This window comes from Sciurus vulgaris, assembly GCF_902686455.1.
Source record: "Sciurus vulgaris genome assembly, chromosome: 11".
In the NCBI taxonomy this organism is placed as follows: Eukaryota; Metazoa; Chordata; class Mammalia; order Rodentia; family Sciuridae; genus Sciurus; species Sciurus vulgaris.
Window position 1 is genome coordinate 7,235,992 of NC_136472.1, and position 19,443 is coordinate 7,255,434.

Below are 19,443 nucleotides of genomic sequence, written 5' to 3' on the forward strand. Positions count from 1 at the left end.
ATTCTTCCTCGCTGTGACCAAAATACTTGACAAGAACAATTTAGAGGAAGAAAAGTTCATTTTGGCTCACAGTTTCAGAGGTCACATCTTAGGTAATCCGACTCCACCACCCTAGCCCTGAGGTGAGGCAGATTATCGTGGCATAAGGGTGTGTGGAAGGAAAGCTGCTCACCTCATAGTAGCCAGGAAGAAGAGAGACAGGAGCCAGGGGACAAGATGTAATCCCCAAGGGAACAACTGCAGAGGCCTACTTCCTCCAATCACACCCTACCTGCTTATAGTTACCACCCAGTACAGTAGTACTTTCATTATTAATCCATCAAATGGATTAACCCAAAAAAATGGATTAACCCATTGCTTAGGTTACAGCTCTCATAATCTAATCATTTCACTCTGAATATTGCTACGTTGTCTCCTGAGCTTTTAGGGGATACTTTATATTCAAACCATAACACCCCAGTACTGAAACACATTCAAGAAAAGGGATGGTGAATGAAATGAACATTTTAGAAGGACGAAAGTTGTTAAGGGAATATTGCTTTGGAAACCTCAGAAAATTAGGGAACTGGGGAGACCAGAATCCAAAATACAGTATATGCAGTTTCAGACTATCTCAAGATGTCTCTTCTGGAGCACCAGTGAAAAAGGAGAAGGGAAAGGGATGGGTAAATGGAATTTACCTGAAATCGCTTTTGCTAATATGTAAGATAATAATAATTAGATTAATGAAAGTTTTTTCAGAAATGGTCAAGGGAGCTTCTAGAGATGTCCAAGAGTAAAAAGTCTGAGTGCAGAGAAACTGGAAATGTCCAGAGGAAAAGGGAAGGGGAAGGGTAAATAGAATTAGATTGGAGCCAAGTACCAGTATGGAATATTAAAATTGTAAAGACAGTGCATCTTCAGAAATGGCTGGGAAACAAAAAATTCAGTGAAGCAAACATATTCAAGCAGCTGGGTGGCAGAGGGCAACTGGGAGAATTTGTGCCTTTAAGGTATCAGAGAAGCTATTATGGAGTCACCACAGTGAAAAATGCTGATTGACAACCCCCCTTGCACCTCTACTCTGAGATAAATTCAACCCATCAATCTCCATAAATGTCTCTGCTTTGTTGGAGAATGACAGTGACCCACCTAATCCAACTAATAGCTTCCCTTTTGCCACCAGGAGGTGCCCTTAGACCGCAGCTGAATTTTGAATACCGGAAAGTCAGGAGGCTCACAGTTACCTACCTTCAGTATCTTGGTGAGGTCTTGGAGACCGGTCCCATCCCAAAGCAAAGAATCTCTCTGGGTCTCTGCACCAAGTATTCCTTTGTCGTGTCCACCACGAACACGCATTTTGAGTTTATACTCTGGCCAGAGAGAGAAAACCAAACCACCCATATACATGAACAAAGTGTAGTTTGGGTAGGTATGCCTCTTAGCCCTGTTCCAGCTCTGCACACATCATCTTTCTGTTCCTCGTTTCTCAGTTTTTTTTCACTAATGAATAACTCGTTTGCAATGAAAAAAATTTAATTGTTTAAAGCGCTACAAAAACATACAAGTCTAGGTTTGCTGTGTTTCTGAAATGTTGCCCCCAGCCGCCCTAAAGACAGACAAGCCCGCTAAGTAACCCCCTTTTAGAGGACCCGATGAGATAACCCTTTGTCATCAGCACCCCCTCTGCAGCTGGCCCAATAGCGCGCTCCATTGTGATGGATACTTACTCCCCCCCAGCTTCTGAGTTCGCCCAGACAGTGGTTGCGTCCCGAGCCCTGCTGACGCTGAAGCCGCGACCCTCTCCCAGGGCGGTGATTGGCTAGCCCCGACCGGGGGCGGGCTGACCTCGACTCTGCAGCGCAGTCCCCAGATGGCCCCGCCCCCGAGCCGGGCGGCCATTTGTGTGCGGCCGCGGGATTGGTCGCCCGGCTCCCGCGAGGGGGAGGGGAGGAGGCCGCGCGCACTCGCGCGTGCGTGAGCTGGCGCGCGAGAAAGGGCCCGGTCGCGCCGAGGCTCGAGCGGCCGTCGCCATTTTGTCGGGTTCTCTCTGACGCGGGAGCCGCCGCCACCGCCGCCGCCACCCGGAGGTATGAGGGATTCGTGTAGGTGTGCGGGCAGCCGAGGGCCGGGTCGGGCCCCTCGCGGACGGGAGCGGCCCCGGCTTTGGCTTCTGGTGGCGCTGCGGACAGCCCGGGAAGACAACGAGGGGAGGCGGGGCCGGCCGGAGGGGGCGGGGCCGGGGTCGGGCCGAGTCTTTGTTGGGTGAGGAAGGCGGAGGTCGGGCCGCTGCCGGGGGCCTGGGTTTGGAGCCCAGCCGGCCTTTCATCTTAGAGCGTGTTGGAAGGGGATATCGCACAGTGTGGAGGTACACAGACTTCCCTCCAAAACCGTGTTTCCAGGGACGCTCGGTGCCTCTTTCCTTACGCTCGCCTCTCCTCGCCGTTTAGACGTGCAGCGCTAACCACGCTGCTTAAGCGCGCCTCCTCTGCGGGAGGTGGACTGTGTTTGCTGGCCGACCCCGACCTCCTGTTTGCTTGTCGCACGTGTTTCGCACTGCTCATGGACAGGCCTTTCTGCCTCCCTCGAGGAAGAATAATGAACTTCTCCGTGAGGGTCTCGAAGATGCCAAGAACTTTGGAGGATTAAACAGGAGCGCTGCGGTGCACTTAAATATCCCACCCCATCCGACTTTTGAAATCTTGTTTCTTCTCTTCCAGGCTCTTGTCAGGATGGTTAAGCTGTTCATTGGAAACCTGCCCCGGGAGGCCACAGAGCAAGAGATCCGCTCACTCTTCGAGCAATATGGAAAGGTGCTGGAATGTGACATCATTAAGAACTACGGCTTTGTGCACATAGAGGACAAGACGGCGGCCGAGGATGCCATAAGAAACCTGCACCACTACAAGCTGCATGGGGTGAACATCAACGTGGAAGCCAGCAAGAACAAGAGCAAAGCTTCAACCAAGTTACACGTGGGCAACATCAGTCCCACTTGTACCAACCAAGAGCTTCGGGCCAAGTTTGAGGAGTATGGCCCAGTTATTGAATGTGACATCGTGAAAGATTATGCCTTTGTACACATGGAGCGGGCAGAGGATGCAGTGGAGGCCATCAGGGGCCTTGACAACACAGAGTTTCAAGGTGAACTGCTTTGGGGCCTGGGTGGCAGAGCCGTGTGGGGTCTAGCTCAAGAAAGGGGCAAGAACACAAGACCATGGGGCTGGCAAGGTCTTTTAACTGAAAATAATACATTATGTCTATTGCTCTTAAGCATAATTTACTCTTGGGGAAGCAGAATACTTCCCTTGTTCAGGTTTACTGAGATGTTCCTCAGCAGCTATGTAGGATCACAAAGTTTGGGTCACTTTAGCCTGTGGTCTTCATTCATTCAAATGCTGATAAAAGTCTAGTCTGTGGTGTAGATGAGTAGGTCATGGGAGAAGGGAAGGTAAAGGTCTGTGGCTTCCCTGCTTCTTTCGTTATGCCTAAGAAGCCTTTGGTTTGAGGGTCTAATGCTTAGAATTTATACTCCACTGCCTTGGGTGATGGGTAATGATGGGGAAAAGGTATCTAGAGGAAGCCCTATGTTATAAATCTCCGTGGTGAGTCTGAATTTGGGAAGTGTCTTTTGAGTGAATTTGTTAAGTCTGTGGACTATACAAGCAGAACCAAGAAAACAAACATGCCATGGGCTATTCTTCATCTATTATTTCACCCTGAGGGAGGAAAAAAGTAAAATTTTCTAAAGAGTCAAGGTTAAATGGAAATGATAGTCTTACTTCAATGATGAAATTTGAGTTAAACATCATAGAGTATCATATTGTTTATACTGATAATAAAGTTACATGTGTTGTCATTTATACCACAAGAGGTTGTCTGAAAACTCTAGAACTGTGCTAATATGGTAGCCTCTAGCCACACATGGCTGGTAAGTTTAAATTAATTGAAATTAGATAAAATTAAAAATTCACTTTTTCAGTTGTACTAGACACATTTCAAACAGCAGTCATATGAGCACAAGTATAGAATATTTTCACAGTTCTGTTGAATAACAAGGTTTTTTTAACAGTATCATGTTGGACTACACATTCACAGCCACTTCTGGTTCTTAAGTCAAGAACCTTTTTGCCCTGAGTGCCACTAAAAGAGTTGTTAAGAAGTACTTCAAGTTCTTCTGCTAAACCTAGAAAGCAGAATGGAAAGAATAGGAGAAATGTAGACCAGAAAAAGGTAATAAAGTGTGCAAATAGTGGAGGTTAGTGGTTGAGGATCATCAGGTGTCTAGCTTCAACCAATGATGCCCTTATTCTTAGCTACTCTTAAAAACATAGGGCATGGGGCTGTGGTTGTGGCTAAGTAGTAGAGCACTTTGCCTAGCTTGTGTGAGGCACTGGGTTCAATTCTCAGCACCACATATAAATAAATAAAATAAAGGTCCATCAACAACTAAAAAATGTATATTAAAAAAAAAAAAAAAAAAAAAAAAACAGAGCAAGCTGGACATGGTGGCACACAACCTGTAATCCCAGCGGTAAGGAGGCTGATATTGGAGGATCTCAAGATCAAAGCCAGCCTCAGCGATGGCAAGGCCTTAAGCCTCTACATTTCTCAGCAAGACTCTGTCTCTAAATAAAATACAGAATAGGGCTGGGGATGTGGCTCAGTGGTTTAGTGCCCCTGAGTTCAATTCCCAGTACCAAAAACAAAACAAAATAAAATGTAGGGCAAAAGTTGCAGGTACTTGATAACTGCTAACTACCAAGTAGTCAAGTGTTTTAACTTTTCTGTGCTTCATTTGTCCCACTTAAACAAAATAGAGTTAATGATCCCTGCTGTACCTTCCCCACAGTATGGTAGTGAGACTAGGATGAGGTAATACTTGTGAAAGTGTTCCCAGGGTGAATGAAAGGTGAGTGCTGTTTGCAACCATGAGTGCTAATATTCTGATGAGAAAATTATTTAAAATGTGATAGCTTAAGCTTTCCTTATTTGTCTTTTATATTTGTTTTTCTTTTATTATTTTGGAATGCTGGTGCACTTTACCATTAAAAGTATTATTTTCCTTCAATGGTGGAAGGAGATCATGGATGGAGTGGGGAAGGAGGGTTCTCTCTTAACAGGTAATAAAAAAATTTAAAAGAATGTAAATTCAGGTACAGACTCCAAAGAGGTGTTCTAGCAGTAATACTACATGCCCTTACTTTTAAAATTGCATTTGAAAAAAGGAAAAGGGCAAAAACATGTATAAGAGAAATCAGTTAACTGGAGGAAGATGGCTTAGAATAAGTATTTTTTTGTTTGTTTTTATTTTTGTGGTACTGGGGATCGAACCCCGAACCTTGTGCATGCTGGGCATGTGCTCTACCACTGAGCTGTGCCCTTAAACCTGAGTGTTTTAATAAAGCAGGTGTTACTATTTATGAAGTAGATACCTGAATAATGCAGTGGATCCATGAGACATTTTAAAATGTTATCATTTTTTTAGCACAGATAGTAAACTGAATTAGGAAAGAAAAATCCTTTACTTGGTTTTTATGTTGTGTGCCTCTACCTTCTAGAAAGAGTGATTATCTTTGAGTTACACATGGAGACATTTTTTTGTAACCTGCTATATTTCCCCTGGATGACAAGAGAAAGTTTAGTATTAGAAAATAAATCAGTTTTGCAGAAAATATAATCTAGACACCAATTTGCACATTTTTCAAATTAAAGCCTTTTCAGTTATCTATTAATTAAGATAGCCTCTGAAAAATGCCTCTTTGGGCATCTGAACCTTTGTTTCTGTACTTAATGGTTGCCATTTAGATTTCTGCATTGTTTTCTAAAAGGAAGCAGTAGAAACTAAGTTATCTGTTTCCTCTCCATAAGCAGCAGGGAACAATACAGTTGCATTGGAAAGGAAGGTGTTCCCAAATTTAGGCAGCTGAATTGGGAAGGATATGTACAGTTTAGGTGTCTTGTTTTCAGAATTAAATCAGAGTACTGTGTATCAACTGCATCTCCAGCCATCCCTGGATCCTGGCACATAATAGGAGCTAAGAAATTAGGACCCCATTTTTCCCACCTCATCATTTTAATATTCTCTTCTAATCTAGCTTTCAAGAGAATAATACTTTTATTGGGCTAGTTTTCTGGAAAATGTTGGCATATTTCAGTAACTTTGAGGTCTCAGAAAATCTTTTACACTTTTGACCTAAGTAGATTACAGTGGTAGAATTTGTCTTTGTCCTGGTTCTGAAAGGTAATAGAGAAAGAGGTACTTTTTAATTATTTCAGGAACTTCAGGGGGTTTAAATTAAAAACTTGGTTGTAACTGTTAGAACAATTATTTAAACAACGACAAAAAAAAAAAACCCTATCACTTTATTACAGATGTTTTTTAGTTCTAGATTAAAATTTTTTTTTTTTTTTTTTTTTTTTTACTGGTATCCTTTTCACAACTACACAGATAGATTTTGCTACAGATGTTTATACACTTAAAAGAGTTCACACCCTCTAAGAAAAACAGAAATGAAGATTGGATTTAGTATCAGAAACATCAAGGTAAAAATCACTGGATTTTGTTTCTCTGAAAAACAGACCCAGAATCTATAAAAAAATAAAATGCAAGTTTAATTAGATTTTTTTCTTTCAAATGTTTACTTCTAGGTCTCTGGATTGACTGCTTTTTAGATTATCATGGTTACTCTGACTTCAGAATTGGAGCACAGTTTGTGTCTGCCACATAGCTTAATGTCACCATTGTATGTTTGAAAGCCAAGTAATTTGTAATCCTCTAGTCTGAATTCTAGAGAGATCTACATTTGATGTGTGTTTGTGTGTAAGGGCAAAAATGTATTTGTTCTAAGCATAGGTAACATTGTGGCCCTTAATAACTTGTAAGAATTAGATGGGAGTATTTAAATCTCTGAAAACTGGGAAGACTGACTAAATGCTGCTTGCAGAATTATTGCTGCTTGGTGTCTGGTAATGGTAATGCTGCCTTTTCATTAGCAGCTGGAGGTCAAAACCTGAACATCTTTGTTTCTGCTGAAGAGTAAGTCTTTGTACAGAAACAAGTTTGACTAGAGTGATAGGACTGCACTAATCCACACCCCTCTCATGGTCAGTGTATGGTGCTGTTCTGTCCAGCATCCTAAATCAGGTTGTTCCCAACAGGATGGTGGAAGCACAAGGCCTCCTATTGCACAGCTGTATCCAGAACAAGACGTATTAAAAGAGAGCAACGTGCTGATGGCAGAGGCGGGGGAACTGTTCTGAGCAGCCCTTAAAGTGACAAGAAGTCCATTTTCTTTATTCGTACTGGCCTTTTGGCTACAATTTGAAAAGTATTGACTTGATCTCCAGAGTCTTAATCCAGTTGAGAACTAAATTATTGCCAGTACTAACTACTCCTTTTCCTAAACTGCTTTTAAAAACTTCAGATGTTTTCATCAGTAAGGGACCCTGGGTTTGGTGGGACACAGTCCTGAGCAAAAGTGGTTTCTTCTCAAAGCTGTTCCTCAATGTTAGTCATTTCTTAGAAGCATGGATATGACTCGTTTGAATGGGGGCCCAGAATCCTTTAGTCAAATGCTGCATTTTTCAAACAAATAGAAAATCCTCTATAAAGAAATGTAAGCACTGAGCACAGTAACATATTGTCTATAATCCTAGGTACTCAGGAGGCTAAGGCAAGAGAATTGTAAGTTCAAGGCTAGCCTTAGCAATATAGCAACACCTTGTCTCAAAAACTAAAAAGGGCTGTAGATGTAGCTTAGTGGTAGAGGACCCCTAGATTCAGTTCCTATTGCCACATTAAAAAAAAGGGAGGGGGAAGAATTGTAAGCTAAGTGGCAAGTTGAAATCCTGTTTGTTCCATTACGTGGGAACACATTATCCCTAAGCAACTGGTACTGTTTTAAGATCTTCCTAAGTCTTGCCTTGGTCAGAGAGTTTTCTGCAATACACATGGATTAGCTCTTGAGGAAAAAAAGTGAGGGTGGGATTAAAATCTAGAGGTCTTATAATTCTCAGAGGTATAGGAATGAAGCAGATGATAAGCCAAATATTATTTGGTATCCAACATAGCCTTCCCCTGCAGAAATTGCTGAAGGAAACAAGATAGAAGATTGCTGTTGGATTTTGTTGCTGAGGATTGAACCCAGGGCCTTATGCATGCTAATAAGCACATGCCCTTCCCACTGAACCTGCCCTGTTGCTGTGGTGGTCCCCTCCCCATGCCCTCAGCCTTACTGGGGATTGAAACCAGGGGTTTGTTATCCCTGACCTGCATCCCTAGCCCTTTTTATTTTTTGTTTTGAGACAGGTTCTTGCTAAGTTGCTTAGGGCCTCACTAAGTTGCTGCAGCAAGTCACTGGGATTGTAGTATGTACTACCATGCCTAGCTATTGCTGAGTAAGCTACAGTAAATGCTCAGGCCTTACATGGTCCTGAGTACAGCAGGGGTTGGGGGCAGAAGATGCCTTCCAGATCTAGCATGAATGTGGTTTTTGTTGGATATTTGGTTTAGAAGTATTCAGGATTTGATCATTATAGTTGATAATAGAACTAGAAGTTTTGTGTGTGTGTGTGTGTTTGGGGGGAAAAGGAAAGTTGCAGACAAAAGTAGATGGGAATCTGCTACTGAGGTAAGTAGAAAGGATTAACTGGTCCCTGAGGACTAACATTTTCTGGCTTTCATCTGTATTGAAATGTCAGCTGTTTTTTTGGAGGGCATTGCTGAAAAAGGGTCACAAGAATGTGTGTATGTATATGTCCTATGTTTACTTTCATTTGGAGGAGGCTAAAGAGTGTCAGTGAGTTATAATCATCTTAATCTATTTCTTCAAGGCAAAAGGATGCACGTGCAGTTGTCTACCAGCCGGCTTCGAACTGCCCCTGGGATGGGAGACCAGAGTGGCTGCTATCGGTGTGGGAAAGAGGGACACTGGTCCAAAGAGTGCCCAGTAGACCGTACTGGGCGTGTGGCAGACTTTACTGAGCAGTACAATGAACAGTATGGAGCAGTGCGCACACCCTACACCATGGGCTATGGGGAATCCATGTATTACAACGATGCATACGGAGCTCTCGACTACTATAAGCGCTACCGGGTCCGCTCTTATGAAGCAGTGGCGGCAGCGGCGGCGGCTTCTGCATACAACTATGCAGAGCAGACCATGTCTCATCTGCCTCAAGTCCAGAGCTCAGCTGTAACCAGTCACCTCAACTCCACTTCCGTTGATCCCTATGACAGACACCTATTGCCAAACTCTGGTGCTGCTGCCACCTCAGCTGCTATGGCTGCTGCCGCTGCCACCTCTTCCTCTTATTATGGAAGGGACAGAAGCCCACTGCGTCGTGCTGCAGCTGTGCTCCCCACAGTTGGAGAGGGCTACGGTTATGGGCCAGAAAGTGAGCTGTCTCAGGCTTCAGCAGCTACACGGAATTCTCTGTATGACATGGCCCGGTATGAGCGGGAGCAGTATGTGGACCGGGCGCGGTACTCAGCCTTTTAAAAACTGGAGGTGAGAGTGGGGTGGGTGTGGTTAAAAGATTCCATTTAGTTCCCTCACAAGAGACCCTTGCTTCATAGAGGAGGCTAGAGTACCTGTTTGCTTTTGGAATAATATCTAAGAAGTACCAATCATGTGTTATTCTTAGTATTTCTCTAGCTTAGGCCAAGGTTCACTTCGCCTGTTGAGCTTTTAGAATGTGACTCTCATACTCAAAGGGACATTTTGTTGGGGATAATATTCTTTTGAATATTCTTTTGGATATTTTGAATATTTTAGTTCATTTGAGTTATAGAAAAACATTTAAGAACTAACTAACATTTGTTTGGTGACCTCTGTATACTAACATCTAGACAATAAGAGGTGTTTCCTTATACAGGAAGGCAATGAAGGCTCCAGAGAGATTCAGTATTTTGCCCATCGTTACTTGGTAAATGAGGGAGGTGAAGGCAAAATTCAAACTCAAGCCTGACTCTTAAAATCCATGCTCTTTCCCCTAACAAAGTCAGTGTGGTATTAAACTGAAGGGTACAGGTTCAGAAATTAGTAATGGACCTCATAGAATATTAACTAGAACTTTTGGCTTCCAGTTTGCTAATAAAATTATTGGGTCATTAGCCTTTATCATGGAAGTTCTTCAAGTGTGATATCTGTAAGCCAGATAAAGTCCTATAAATGTTAAGCGTCTAATTATAAGAAACTTGTTTGCTGAATGTTTGATGCTCTGTCCCATACAGTCCTTTTCCTTATTCAGATACAGAGCACTGGAGCACTTAAGCCCTGTTTTCTTGTAGCCTGTGATATGCTTCCCATTTTGTTCAGCATTTTTGGTTTTTTGTGTGGGAGTAACACTTAAGGAATTAGATAAATTGGCAATCTTTTGATGTACATAAAATCCCATAGGTTGTAACTCGGAAAAGTTAATGTTTCCTACTTCAGGACTGTGTACCAAAGGTGTTGGAAGGCAGAAATAAATAGTATCAAGTTCATCAGAGTGGAAATAGCATCACGACAACTTTATATTTTCATGGTTTTCCTTATAGTTTGAAATTGGGCATCACGTGGATTTGAGCCCCAGTAGTACTGAGCGTCCAGAGTTTCAAGTTGTCCCCTCTTTGGTATAGGTGTAGAAGAAAGAAAAGCTACAGAAATTTCCTTTTTGTGAAGTGAGAAGCAACTATGTCATGAACTTGTGATGTTATATCTTATATGACATGTCAGTAAGATTTTGGATTTCCTGAGACCACTGTGTAGCAGTGTGTCCTTGTGTATGAAGTAGATAAACTTAGAAACCGTGGAGTTTGCCATTAATTTTTACAGCTGGATCTTCCATGAGAGTTGAGATGCCTCTGAAGTGAAGTAAGTTGGTATCAATCTATCAGATAATTTTTTTCTTTCAAGTATGTTTCAGAATTAAATTTTAAATTAATATATTGTGGTCTTTAAAGGATATTGCTACAGCATTTTAAAAGTGAATTTTAACTGACAGCAGTGGTTGTTCAACTAACCTCTTTTTAGTGATGACTTTTAAAGAAACTTACCTTCCAGGTGTGAACCTCAATTGGACTGAATAACCCTGAGTTGGTTGCAGTCCCAGGAGCCTGATGTTAATGAGGCTGCCAGGAGGAAATACTCCAGAACTGTTGGGGATCCAAATTCGGGTCTCACCCTAGCAGAACTGATCCAAGAACGTCACAGCTTTTGAAGTCGATTGGCACAGATCAAGACCAAGATTTGGCCCTTTGTCTGTAATAAGTAGAGGAACTTGGTGTGAGTTAACTTCTTTTTTCCCCCAGCCATTGGTGTCTGGAGTTTCCATCATCAATGGAAGAATTAGAGTTCTAGCAGTGATTTCTTCTTTTGATGTGGCAAGGGAGATTTGGTCAATTAGGGAAACCACTGGAACTGTGACTCTAAATCTGTGACAGTGTGACATGTAGTTGTGTTAGAGATTGGTGAATGACCCACTATTCCTTGAGACTGTACCCTTTATGTCATTTCTGAAAGTTTGTTTACTATAAAAGATTAAAAATGGGTGCATGTGCACCTATAGTCCCAGCTACTTGGAAGGATCACTTATAAGCCCAGGAGAGTTCAGCCACAGCAACATAGTGAGATCCCATCTTATTTTAAAAAAAAAAAGGAGTAGAGCAACTGACCATATTTGAGATCTTGGTCTTTTGCTTTTTCTAGACCAAAAATTAAATTGTAATTTTTGATGATGTACATTTGCTCTTTGGAGCACTGGTAGCCTTCTATTAAAAGAGGTTATCTAGCTGGGCGCATTGGTGCACACCTGTAATCCCAGTGGCTCTGGAGTCTGAGGCAGGAAGATCACAAGGTCAAAGCCAGCCTCAGCAATTCGGTGAGACCCATCTCTAAATAAAATTCAATAAAGGGCTGGGGATATGGCTCAGTAGTTAAGCTCTCCTGGGTTCAATCCCTTGTGCCAAAAAATAAAGTTATCTTGCTTAAAAGATGGATAAGAAAATGAGAAAGTTGAATTTATCACCAACACAGCAGACTCCCACCTAGATTACATCTATATGTCCTATATATAGCTATAAGTATATTCTTTTATAGAGCTATTAGTAGAATCCTAGGTAATTTTGTGGAATATAAGTTTGATCCAGTCTGACTTGGTTTTGTTTTGTTCTTTGTTTTTTTTTTCCCCCGTGGAATACAGGACGGGACCAGGGCCCTTGTACTCGGAGCCAAGCTACTCTCCCGGCATTGTGTAAGCCTCTTGTGTTGTGCTCTCTTTCAGGTAGGATAATTGCGGACTGAACCCTCGGGCTGCGGTCATATATGAGAACTTGCTCCGCGCGGTCCCCTTTGCCGGGATGTTTCCATTGCTTCATGTTTCAGTAAACAGAGGAGTTTGTGACCAACTATGTTTTCTTTCTTAATTTAATTCTTCTAAGTTGACTTTTCTTTCCTCCTGATACTAGTCTTTGTAGCCTTTCACTTTGTTCCTTATATTCTCAGCCTCAGAGCAGACCTAGGTAAGGACTATGCTGGCATTCCCTTTTTCCTGTACAGTGAAACCCCTCTTATCTTGCTTTCCCTAGGATTTGAACCCTTCCTCCCTGCCTACCTGCAGCATCTCCTCTCCCTTTAAAATGACCATGTAGTGGCAAGCAGCCTTTTACTCTTCTCTGTTAGCTCTGGACTCTTAACATTGAAGCTAATCTTCTGAAATTGCTAGGACCATTGGGGGTTTTGTTGTTGTTTTGTTTGTTTTGTTTTGTTTTGTTTTGTTTTTGTCTGACCTGTGATCGTGGTACAGCATTAGCTGAAATTTAGCCTTGTTTTACTCCACTTCTCCCACTTTTTTTTTAAATTTTTTGACAAATAAACATTTCTAACACAGAAGTATCTTTTTTGTTTGTATGATTGTTTTTACCACCAGTATCTTCTCATTCTTGCCCAGTGTGCTCAAACTACAAAAATCTAATCACCGACTGTCTCAAACTTAGATGTAGAAGGAAGGAATTAGTAAAGTGAGTAATATGACTTCAGAAATAGGTGAAAGAGAAACATGCCAGAATACTGAGACACTGATGAAAATGTGGTGTAGCTGGTGTCAGGCTTTTTTCTAAATAACCAGAACTGCTTTTGACAGTATAAAGGCTAGAACTCAGATTAGTAGTGATAGAAGCCTCACAGGAAACCATGAATCAGGGAAAAGGCTGAGTCAGAATATCTGCAGGGACCTATTACATTGACTCAATTTAACTTCTTAGTTTGCTGGGCCAGTATAATGAACATACATTTGAGAGGCTGAGGTAGGAGAATCAGAAGTTCGAGGCTAGCCTTAGCAACTTAACAGACCCTAAGAAATGATGAGATCCTGTCTCAAAAAATAGAGGAATAGGGATGTAGCTCAGTAATAGAGTGCCCTTAAGTACCAAAAAAAAAAAAAAGCGCTGGGGGTAGGGCAGCTATGGTTGTACACATCTGTAAATCCAGCTACTTAGGAGGCTGAGGTGGGGGGATTACAAGTTTGCATCCAGGGCAAATAGCAAGATCTCATTTTAAAATAAAAGGGCAAGGGATGTGGCTTAGTGGAGCACTTTGGTCTCTGATGCAGGAGGCCTTGGGTTCAATCCCCTATACTACCAAAAATTTTTAAAAAGTGTCATAATATTTGGAGCAGAAAAGCAAATAGTGTGTTCATATGCAGTGACAAAATTATGCAGTAAAGTGTGTCTATCTTCGAGATTTTTTTTTTTCTAGTTTTTTTGTTGTTGTCTTCCTGGTACTTGAGATTGAACCCAGGAGTGCTTTACCACTGAGCTACATCCCCAGCCCTTTTTACTTTTATTTTGCTAAACTCAGTTGGCCAAGAACTTGGAATTCTCCTGGCTTATCTTTCCAAGTAGCTGGGATTTCAGGTATGTGCCACCATGTCTAACCTTGATCTCCACCCACTTACCCAGGATATAGCTCAAGTTGGCAGTGTTTGCCTCACATGCAAAAGTCTCTGGGTTTAATCCCAGCACCACAAAAACAAAAAAAACAAATACTTTATCATTGTTCAGTGCCCATAAAATTAATTTAATGCTAGACTCAATCATGCTTAAGCTTTATGGTGACATGTAACTTCTGGCTACATGTGAAATTTCACCTACAATTATGTAGCATTCCTACATCCCCCTCACCCCTTTTTTGTGTTGGGGATCAAACCCAGAGCCTAGAGTATGCTAAGTACACATTTTACCCCTGAGCTGCACCCTTCAGCCCTCCCCACATATTTTATGCTTAAAACAGAAGTTTTCCCTGATTTGGGAGATGGGCCTAAGGATATGACAATCTAAAGATCCAATGCCCACATTCCAACTAGTGTAAAGTACACAAGGTCCAGGTAAGCTTCAACAGGGAGGCAGGACTGTCCATTTTACAAAAGGATAAAGAAGGCAAAGATAGTAGGATTCTTTCATGATTGATGTGCATGACACCAGGCACAGCCAATAAATAAATAGGTGTTGGCTTTGCTGACCACCAAAATCAGTGGTATGTTAGGTTTGCACCAATAGGTTTGCCAGGTGTGGTGAGTGTAACTCAAGAGACTAAGACAGGAGGATCACAAGGTTGAGGCCATCCTCAGCAACTTAGTGAGACCCCGTCTGAAAAAAAAAATTTTTTAAGGGCTGGGGTAAAGCACCCTTGGGTTCAATCTCCAGTACTGAAAAGAAAAGAGGAGGGAAAAAAAGGAAATCCCTATATCACTGCAAAAGAGAAATACTGGCAAAGGATTACATTTTCAGCCAGTGAAAGAACTACTGAGCTGGGGTTGTGTCTCTGATAGAGTGCTTGCCTGGCATGTGTGACGAACTGGGTTCGGTCCTCAGCACCGCATATAAATAAATAAATAAAATAAAGGTCCACTGATGACTAAAAAAATATTTAAAAAAAAGAACTACTGAGTAGGGACAAATGGGTTTATGTCTAAACCTCAGTTCTTTCATGAGAAGTTGAATGTTATAGATACAAAATTCCTTTTATTTACCAAGACCAAGTTTCTTGTTGCAGACCACTTCAGAGTTCGATGAGACTTCTCACACTAAAAGTTCCTAAATTCCTTTATCAACTGTTTGAACTCCTATCATGTGCCAGGATCTGGGAATGAGATAAATGGAATGAGATGTATGGTTCCTAATAAAAGAAGCAAAACCTTAATTACGTTTTTGGTAAGTGCTATGGAGTAAAACCTATCACAGTGATATAGCAAGCCTAAGCAACTTAGCAGGACCCTAAGTTTTTTTTAGAAGGGGGATATAGATAAGTAGAGCGCTTGCTGAGCATTCACAAGGCCCTGGATTCCACTCCCAGTACACCAAAAAAACAAATCACAGGGACTGATGTGGGAGTGTCGCTACTCCCAAGTGGATCAGGCAGCACAAGTGAAAGCCCATAACAAGCAAGAGTGAGACTCCTCCCACTAGGAACCAGACAGGCAGCTTTGTACACAAGAAATCTCAAGAAGTAAGTTCATGGCAAGTCTTATAAGCTGTTTAAAAATAACTGAGAATAACTGGAAGCTTCAGGTAAAGTTTAGGGATAACAGGCTAATTCATTTTTTTCTAAAGACCATGCCACTCAATGATGCACACCTGTAACCTCAGCTATTTGAGAGGCTGAGGCAGGATGACTGCAAATTTGAGGCCAGTCTGGGCAACTTAATGAGAACTTAGTGAGAAAATAAAATATGAAAAGGGCTGGGGGTATAAATCAGTGGTAAAGTCCCTGGGTTCAATCTCCAGTACTGCTCCCCCCCCCAAAAAAAAAAAATCACTGATGGGAAAGGAATAAAAGTGAACAGCAGTACAAATGTGAGATTTGTCTGATGTTTAAGAGTCCTCTCCCCTAAATCATGAAGTCAGCAGAATTGATTTGTTGTTTTTCTGGTACTGGGTATTGAACTCTGGGGCGCTCTGCCAGTGAGCTACATCCCAACCTTTCTTATTTTTTGCTAACTTGCCATCTTCCTGCCCCAGCCTCCCAAGTTGCTGGGATCACTGATATGTGCCATCACACCTGGCTTAAAGTTTTATTTTAAAAGAAGAAAAAATACCTTTGTGGACAGGAAATGGACCATTCATGAGGATATATGATTCTGGGTACAATCTGAAATCAACCTTGATGTTGAGAAAGCCATAAATAAGGAATAGGTTGTGTCTCCTACCCTAATATTTGCTTAGTACCTGATTTAGGTCAGGCTTTGCCGCAAGGATTTGCAAAAAGCACCAGAGTGCTAAGGGGTAGAGGAAATAAAATAGGATCCCCCAGATTTTAAGAGACTACTAAGAGATTGAATATAGTGTTTAGAAACAGGTCTGAGGTCAGAGTTCTGGGATTAGAAATCTCATCACCACCACTTATGCTCAGATTAAGACAGATGACTGTTAACCAACAGTATAAAACGGTAATTGTGGTGAGAAATGTAAAACAGTTGTTAGAGTTGTACCTTAAGATTGGTTTTTGCCAGGCATGATGGCATATGCCTGTAATCCCAGTGCTTAGGAGGCTGAGGCAAGAGGATCACAAGTTCAAGGCCAGCCTCAGAAATTTAGCAAGCCCCTTAGCAACTCAGTGAGACCCTGTCTCTAAATAAAATATAAAAAGGGCTGGGGATGTGGCTCAGTGGTTAGGGGCCCCAGAGTTCAATCCATGGTACCAAAAACAAAAGATTGACCTTTTTGATACTGTTGTCTTGAAATAGAACTAATCTGTCCCACATAGACAGTGAATGTTTGTGAGGGATGATGAAGGCCAAGGGGATGACCCTGGCCCACTTTTGAAGAATAACCCAGGCCTTCACCTTCATGAACTTCTTCCTGAGTAGTCAGCCATTTGGGGCAGGGTTCTGGGCATCCACCCAAGCACGGCCAAGCACGGCCCAGGCACAGTGGCAGCATTCTGAGAGGCACTTGGAAGTCCAAGGGAAAATAAACCCTATCCTGACTTTGAGTATCACTGCCTGGTAGAAAAGCAGCCAGATTCCTCTAGGTGGAGTGTGAGAACTTGGGGGGGGGGGGGGGGCTAGTGCAACACCCCCCATAGGGGTTTTGTGGAAGGCACAGACCTACTGAGCTACACCTCAGCTCTACTAAGCAAAGTCACTGTAACTCAAGCATTGCTCCACACTTCAGGCATGCCTGAGGCAGCCTCTGACCTAACTCCTGCCTGATTCCCAGCCACACAGTGAAGTCAGACTGAGGCACAGACAGTAGGTCCTCATGGCATTCTATGTAATATAAGGAGCTTGTCTAAAGGGCAGAAAAAAGTTGGCTGCCTGTAAGACATCCCAGAAAAAGACTCAGTCTCAGGGTTTTCTTAAATTAGAGTAGGGCTCTACTCTACCACCGAGGAGAACTGAAGAGCAAAAATGGCAAAATGAGCTCCAAGAACCCGGAGGGGAAGGGCAAAAGATCTGATGAAATGAATCCCAAGAGTTCTGACAGCAGGTTTGTAGGGACCCACACATCCATCATCTCTGCTGAAAATCCACAAGAACCCAGTAAGGAGCATGGTTGGCTTCCAATAATTAAGGCCCTTGGGGTTTAGAAAGGTTAAATGATCTCTTCTTCCCCAGGTGGTAAAGAGACACCTCCGCCCCTGACCCTATTCCTGATGTTTGTTCTCCATAGCAGAAAACAAGGGTGAAGTGACTGAAACATTAATAAGCAGTTAGCATAGGGACCTGCAGTCGTAAGGGGACCTGTCCACATAGAGGGCAGGTTTCCCAGCTCTTCTTCCCAACAATTTCTGCCAGTGTTGGTGGCCCTGGCATCAGGATGGTGGCTGAGAGGATTAGGAAAGTTGAGTGGCTAGCTAAAGGACTTCCTCCGTGTGCTGTGAGCACGAGTCTTCCCCCATGTCGGGGCATGGCCAGTACACTTCAGTGGCTGTGTTTGTGAATGAGTTCTACTGAAGTTCAGTTTAGCTGGGTGTGCATCCAACAATCTACATGTCCCCACCTTGAACTGCACAGCACTGAAAAGGGTGGAGAAATGGATCACCACCTGTCAGGCAAGAAGGCAAGCCAACACTCCCTGTGTACCTACCCCTTCTCTCAAGACCTTGGGGACACTGGCAAGGAGCGTGACTTACCAAGAGGTCAGAGCCCAGGTGCACTGGCCTAGTAGCCATGGAGTGGGTGCTGCTGTTGGCCCTGGACCTACTGACTGTTGGACTAATGGTTCAAAATCCAGGTTCCGCAGGATACCAGAACTCAAACCCAAGTCCTTACTGTGGCCTTGGGCATGCAACTTAGCCTCTGAGCCTCCTGGCTACTGAATGTCAAATGCAAATGACATGCTTTCATCTCAGAGTTGTTTAGGGCAGTAAATGTAAAGCAATGTAAATGTTGGCTATTATTATAACAAACTGTGCTAGGCCCTGAAGAGCTTGACAAGTGCAAACTAAAGACAGGGTCCCAACCCTCCTGGAGCTCACCAGCTAAGTAGACCGTCACATACAAAAATCCCAGCAATTTGGGAGGTCAAAGTTGGAGCATCACAAGCTCAAGGCCAGCCTCAGCAATTCATCTAAGTAGAAGGGGGTTGGAGGGACCTGCCAACATTCCAGCTCTGCCCTTTGGGATCACATCTAAACTACAGGGCCATCCTCAGGCCTGAGACACTTCTACCATCTCTCTGCCTCTGATTGCTCAACTGTTTGTCTTTTGGGCAGAGTTGAACCCACTTGAATTGAACCCACTTGAGCTTCACCCCTGAGCTACATCCCAGTCCTTTTTAAATTTTGAAACGAAGTCTGTTGTTGAGGCTGGGCTTGAACTTGGAATCCTCCTCACAGTTGCTGGGATTACAGGCCTGTTCTACCATGCTCAGCTAGGTTGGCTAAACTGCAGGATTCCAGCCCAGCAGTGGCCACCTATGAACTCTGGTTCTACGCTAGCCTGGCCCTGGGCTGGCATCCAGTTTCTCAAATGACTCGTGGCTATGGATGAAGCTGAGGATGGTTATGGAGTAAGGTAAAGGGTAGTATATTCTCAAGAGAAGCACATCATTCAAATAGTAGCTTACATATATTTATTATACGAGTGTCATGCATTGTTTCTAGGTACTGGGCTATTTTTCCTCACCTCTACAATCTTTTGAAGAGAATATTCAATAAATGAATCAAGAAATCAGAATAAAACCACAAAATATACAAACTGGGTATAATGTTGGGTAATGATGGGGGTTGGGCCTTCAAATTCACAACAGGTGGTCTGGGAAGGGCCTCTGATTTGGTCCTGAAAGTAAGACCTAAAGAACAGGAGGGGGTCATTGAGCTGAAGATGTAGCTCAGTGGTAGAGCGCAAGCATGAGGCCCTGGGCTCGATCCCTCGCAGCAGGGGTGGGGGTGAGTGAGCCCTAAAATGGTCAAAAGGTAGGTCCTTCCAGGTAGAAAAAGACCTTGAGACAGGAAAAATTTTGAAAGGAGGGCCAATGTG

General features: G+C 42.9%; 1 protein-coding gene across 4 annotated transcripts; it reads left to right on the plus strand.

The window, feature by feature from the left end:
* Window positions 1-1,917: 1,917 nt before the first annotated feature.
* On the plus strand, window positions 1,918-12,857 carry LOC306640789 (RNA-binding protein 4B). Of its 4 annotated transcripts, XR_013757906.1 has the most exons (5): window positions 1,918-2,069; window positions 2,700-3,123; window positions 8,815-9,491; window positions 11,028-11,249; window positions 12,166-12,857. XR_013757906.1 is itself a non-coding variant. In XM_079105371.1 (4 exons), exons 2-3 carry the CDS (start codon window positions 2,712-2,714, stop codon window positions 9,480-9,482), a joined length of 1,080 nt encoding a protein of 359 aa, XP_078961497.1. In that variant the 5' UTR covers window positions 1,918-2,069; window positions 2,700-2,711; the 3' UTR covers window positions 9,483-9,491; window positions 11,028-12,857. The 4 variants fall into 4 exon arrangements, 3 of the variants coding, with proteins under 3 accessions (XP_078961497.1, XP_078961496.1, XP_078961498.1); XM_079105371.1 differs by having other exon boundaries at window positions 11,028-12,857; XM_079105370.1 differs by lacking the exon at window positions 11,028-11,249 and having other exon boundaries at window positions 1,919-2,069; window positions 12,247-12,857.
* Window positions 12,858-19,443: the final 6,586 nt, after the last annotated feature.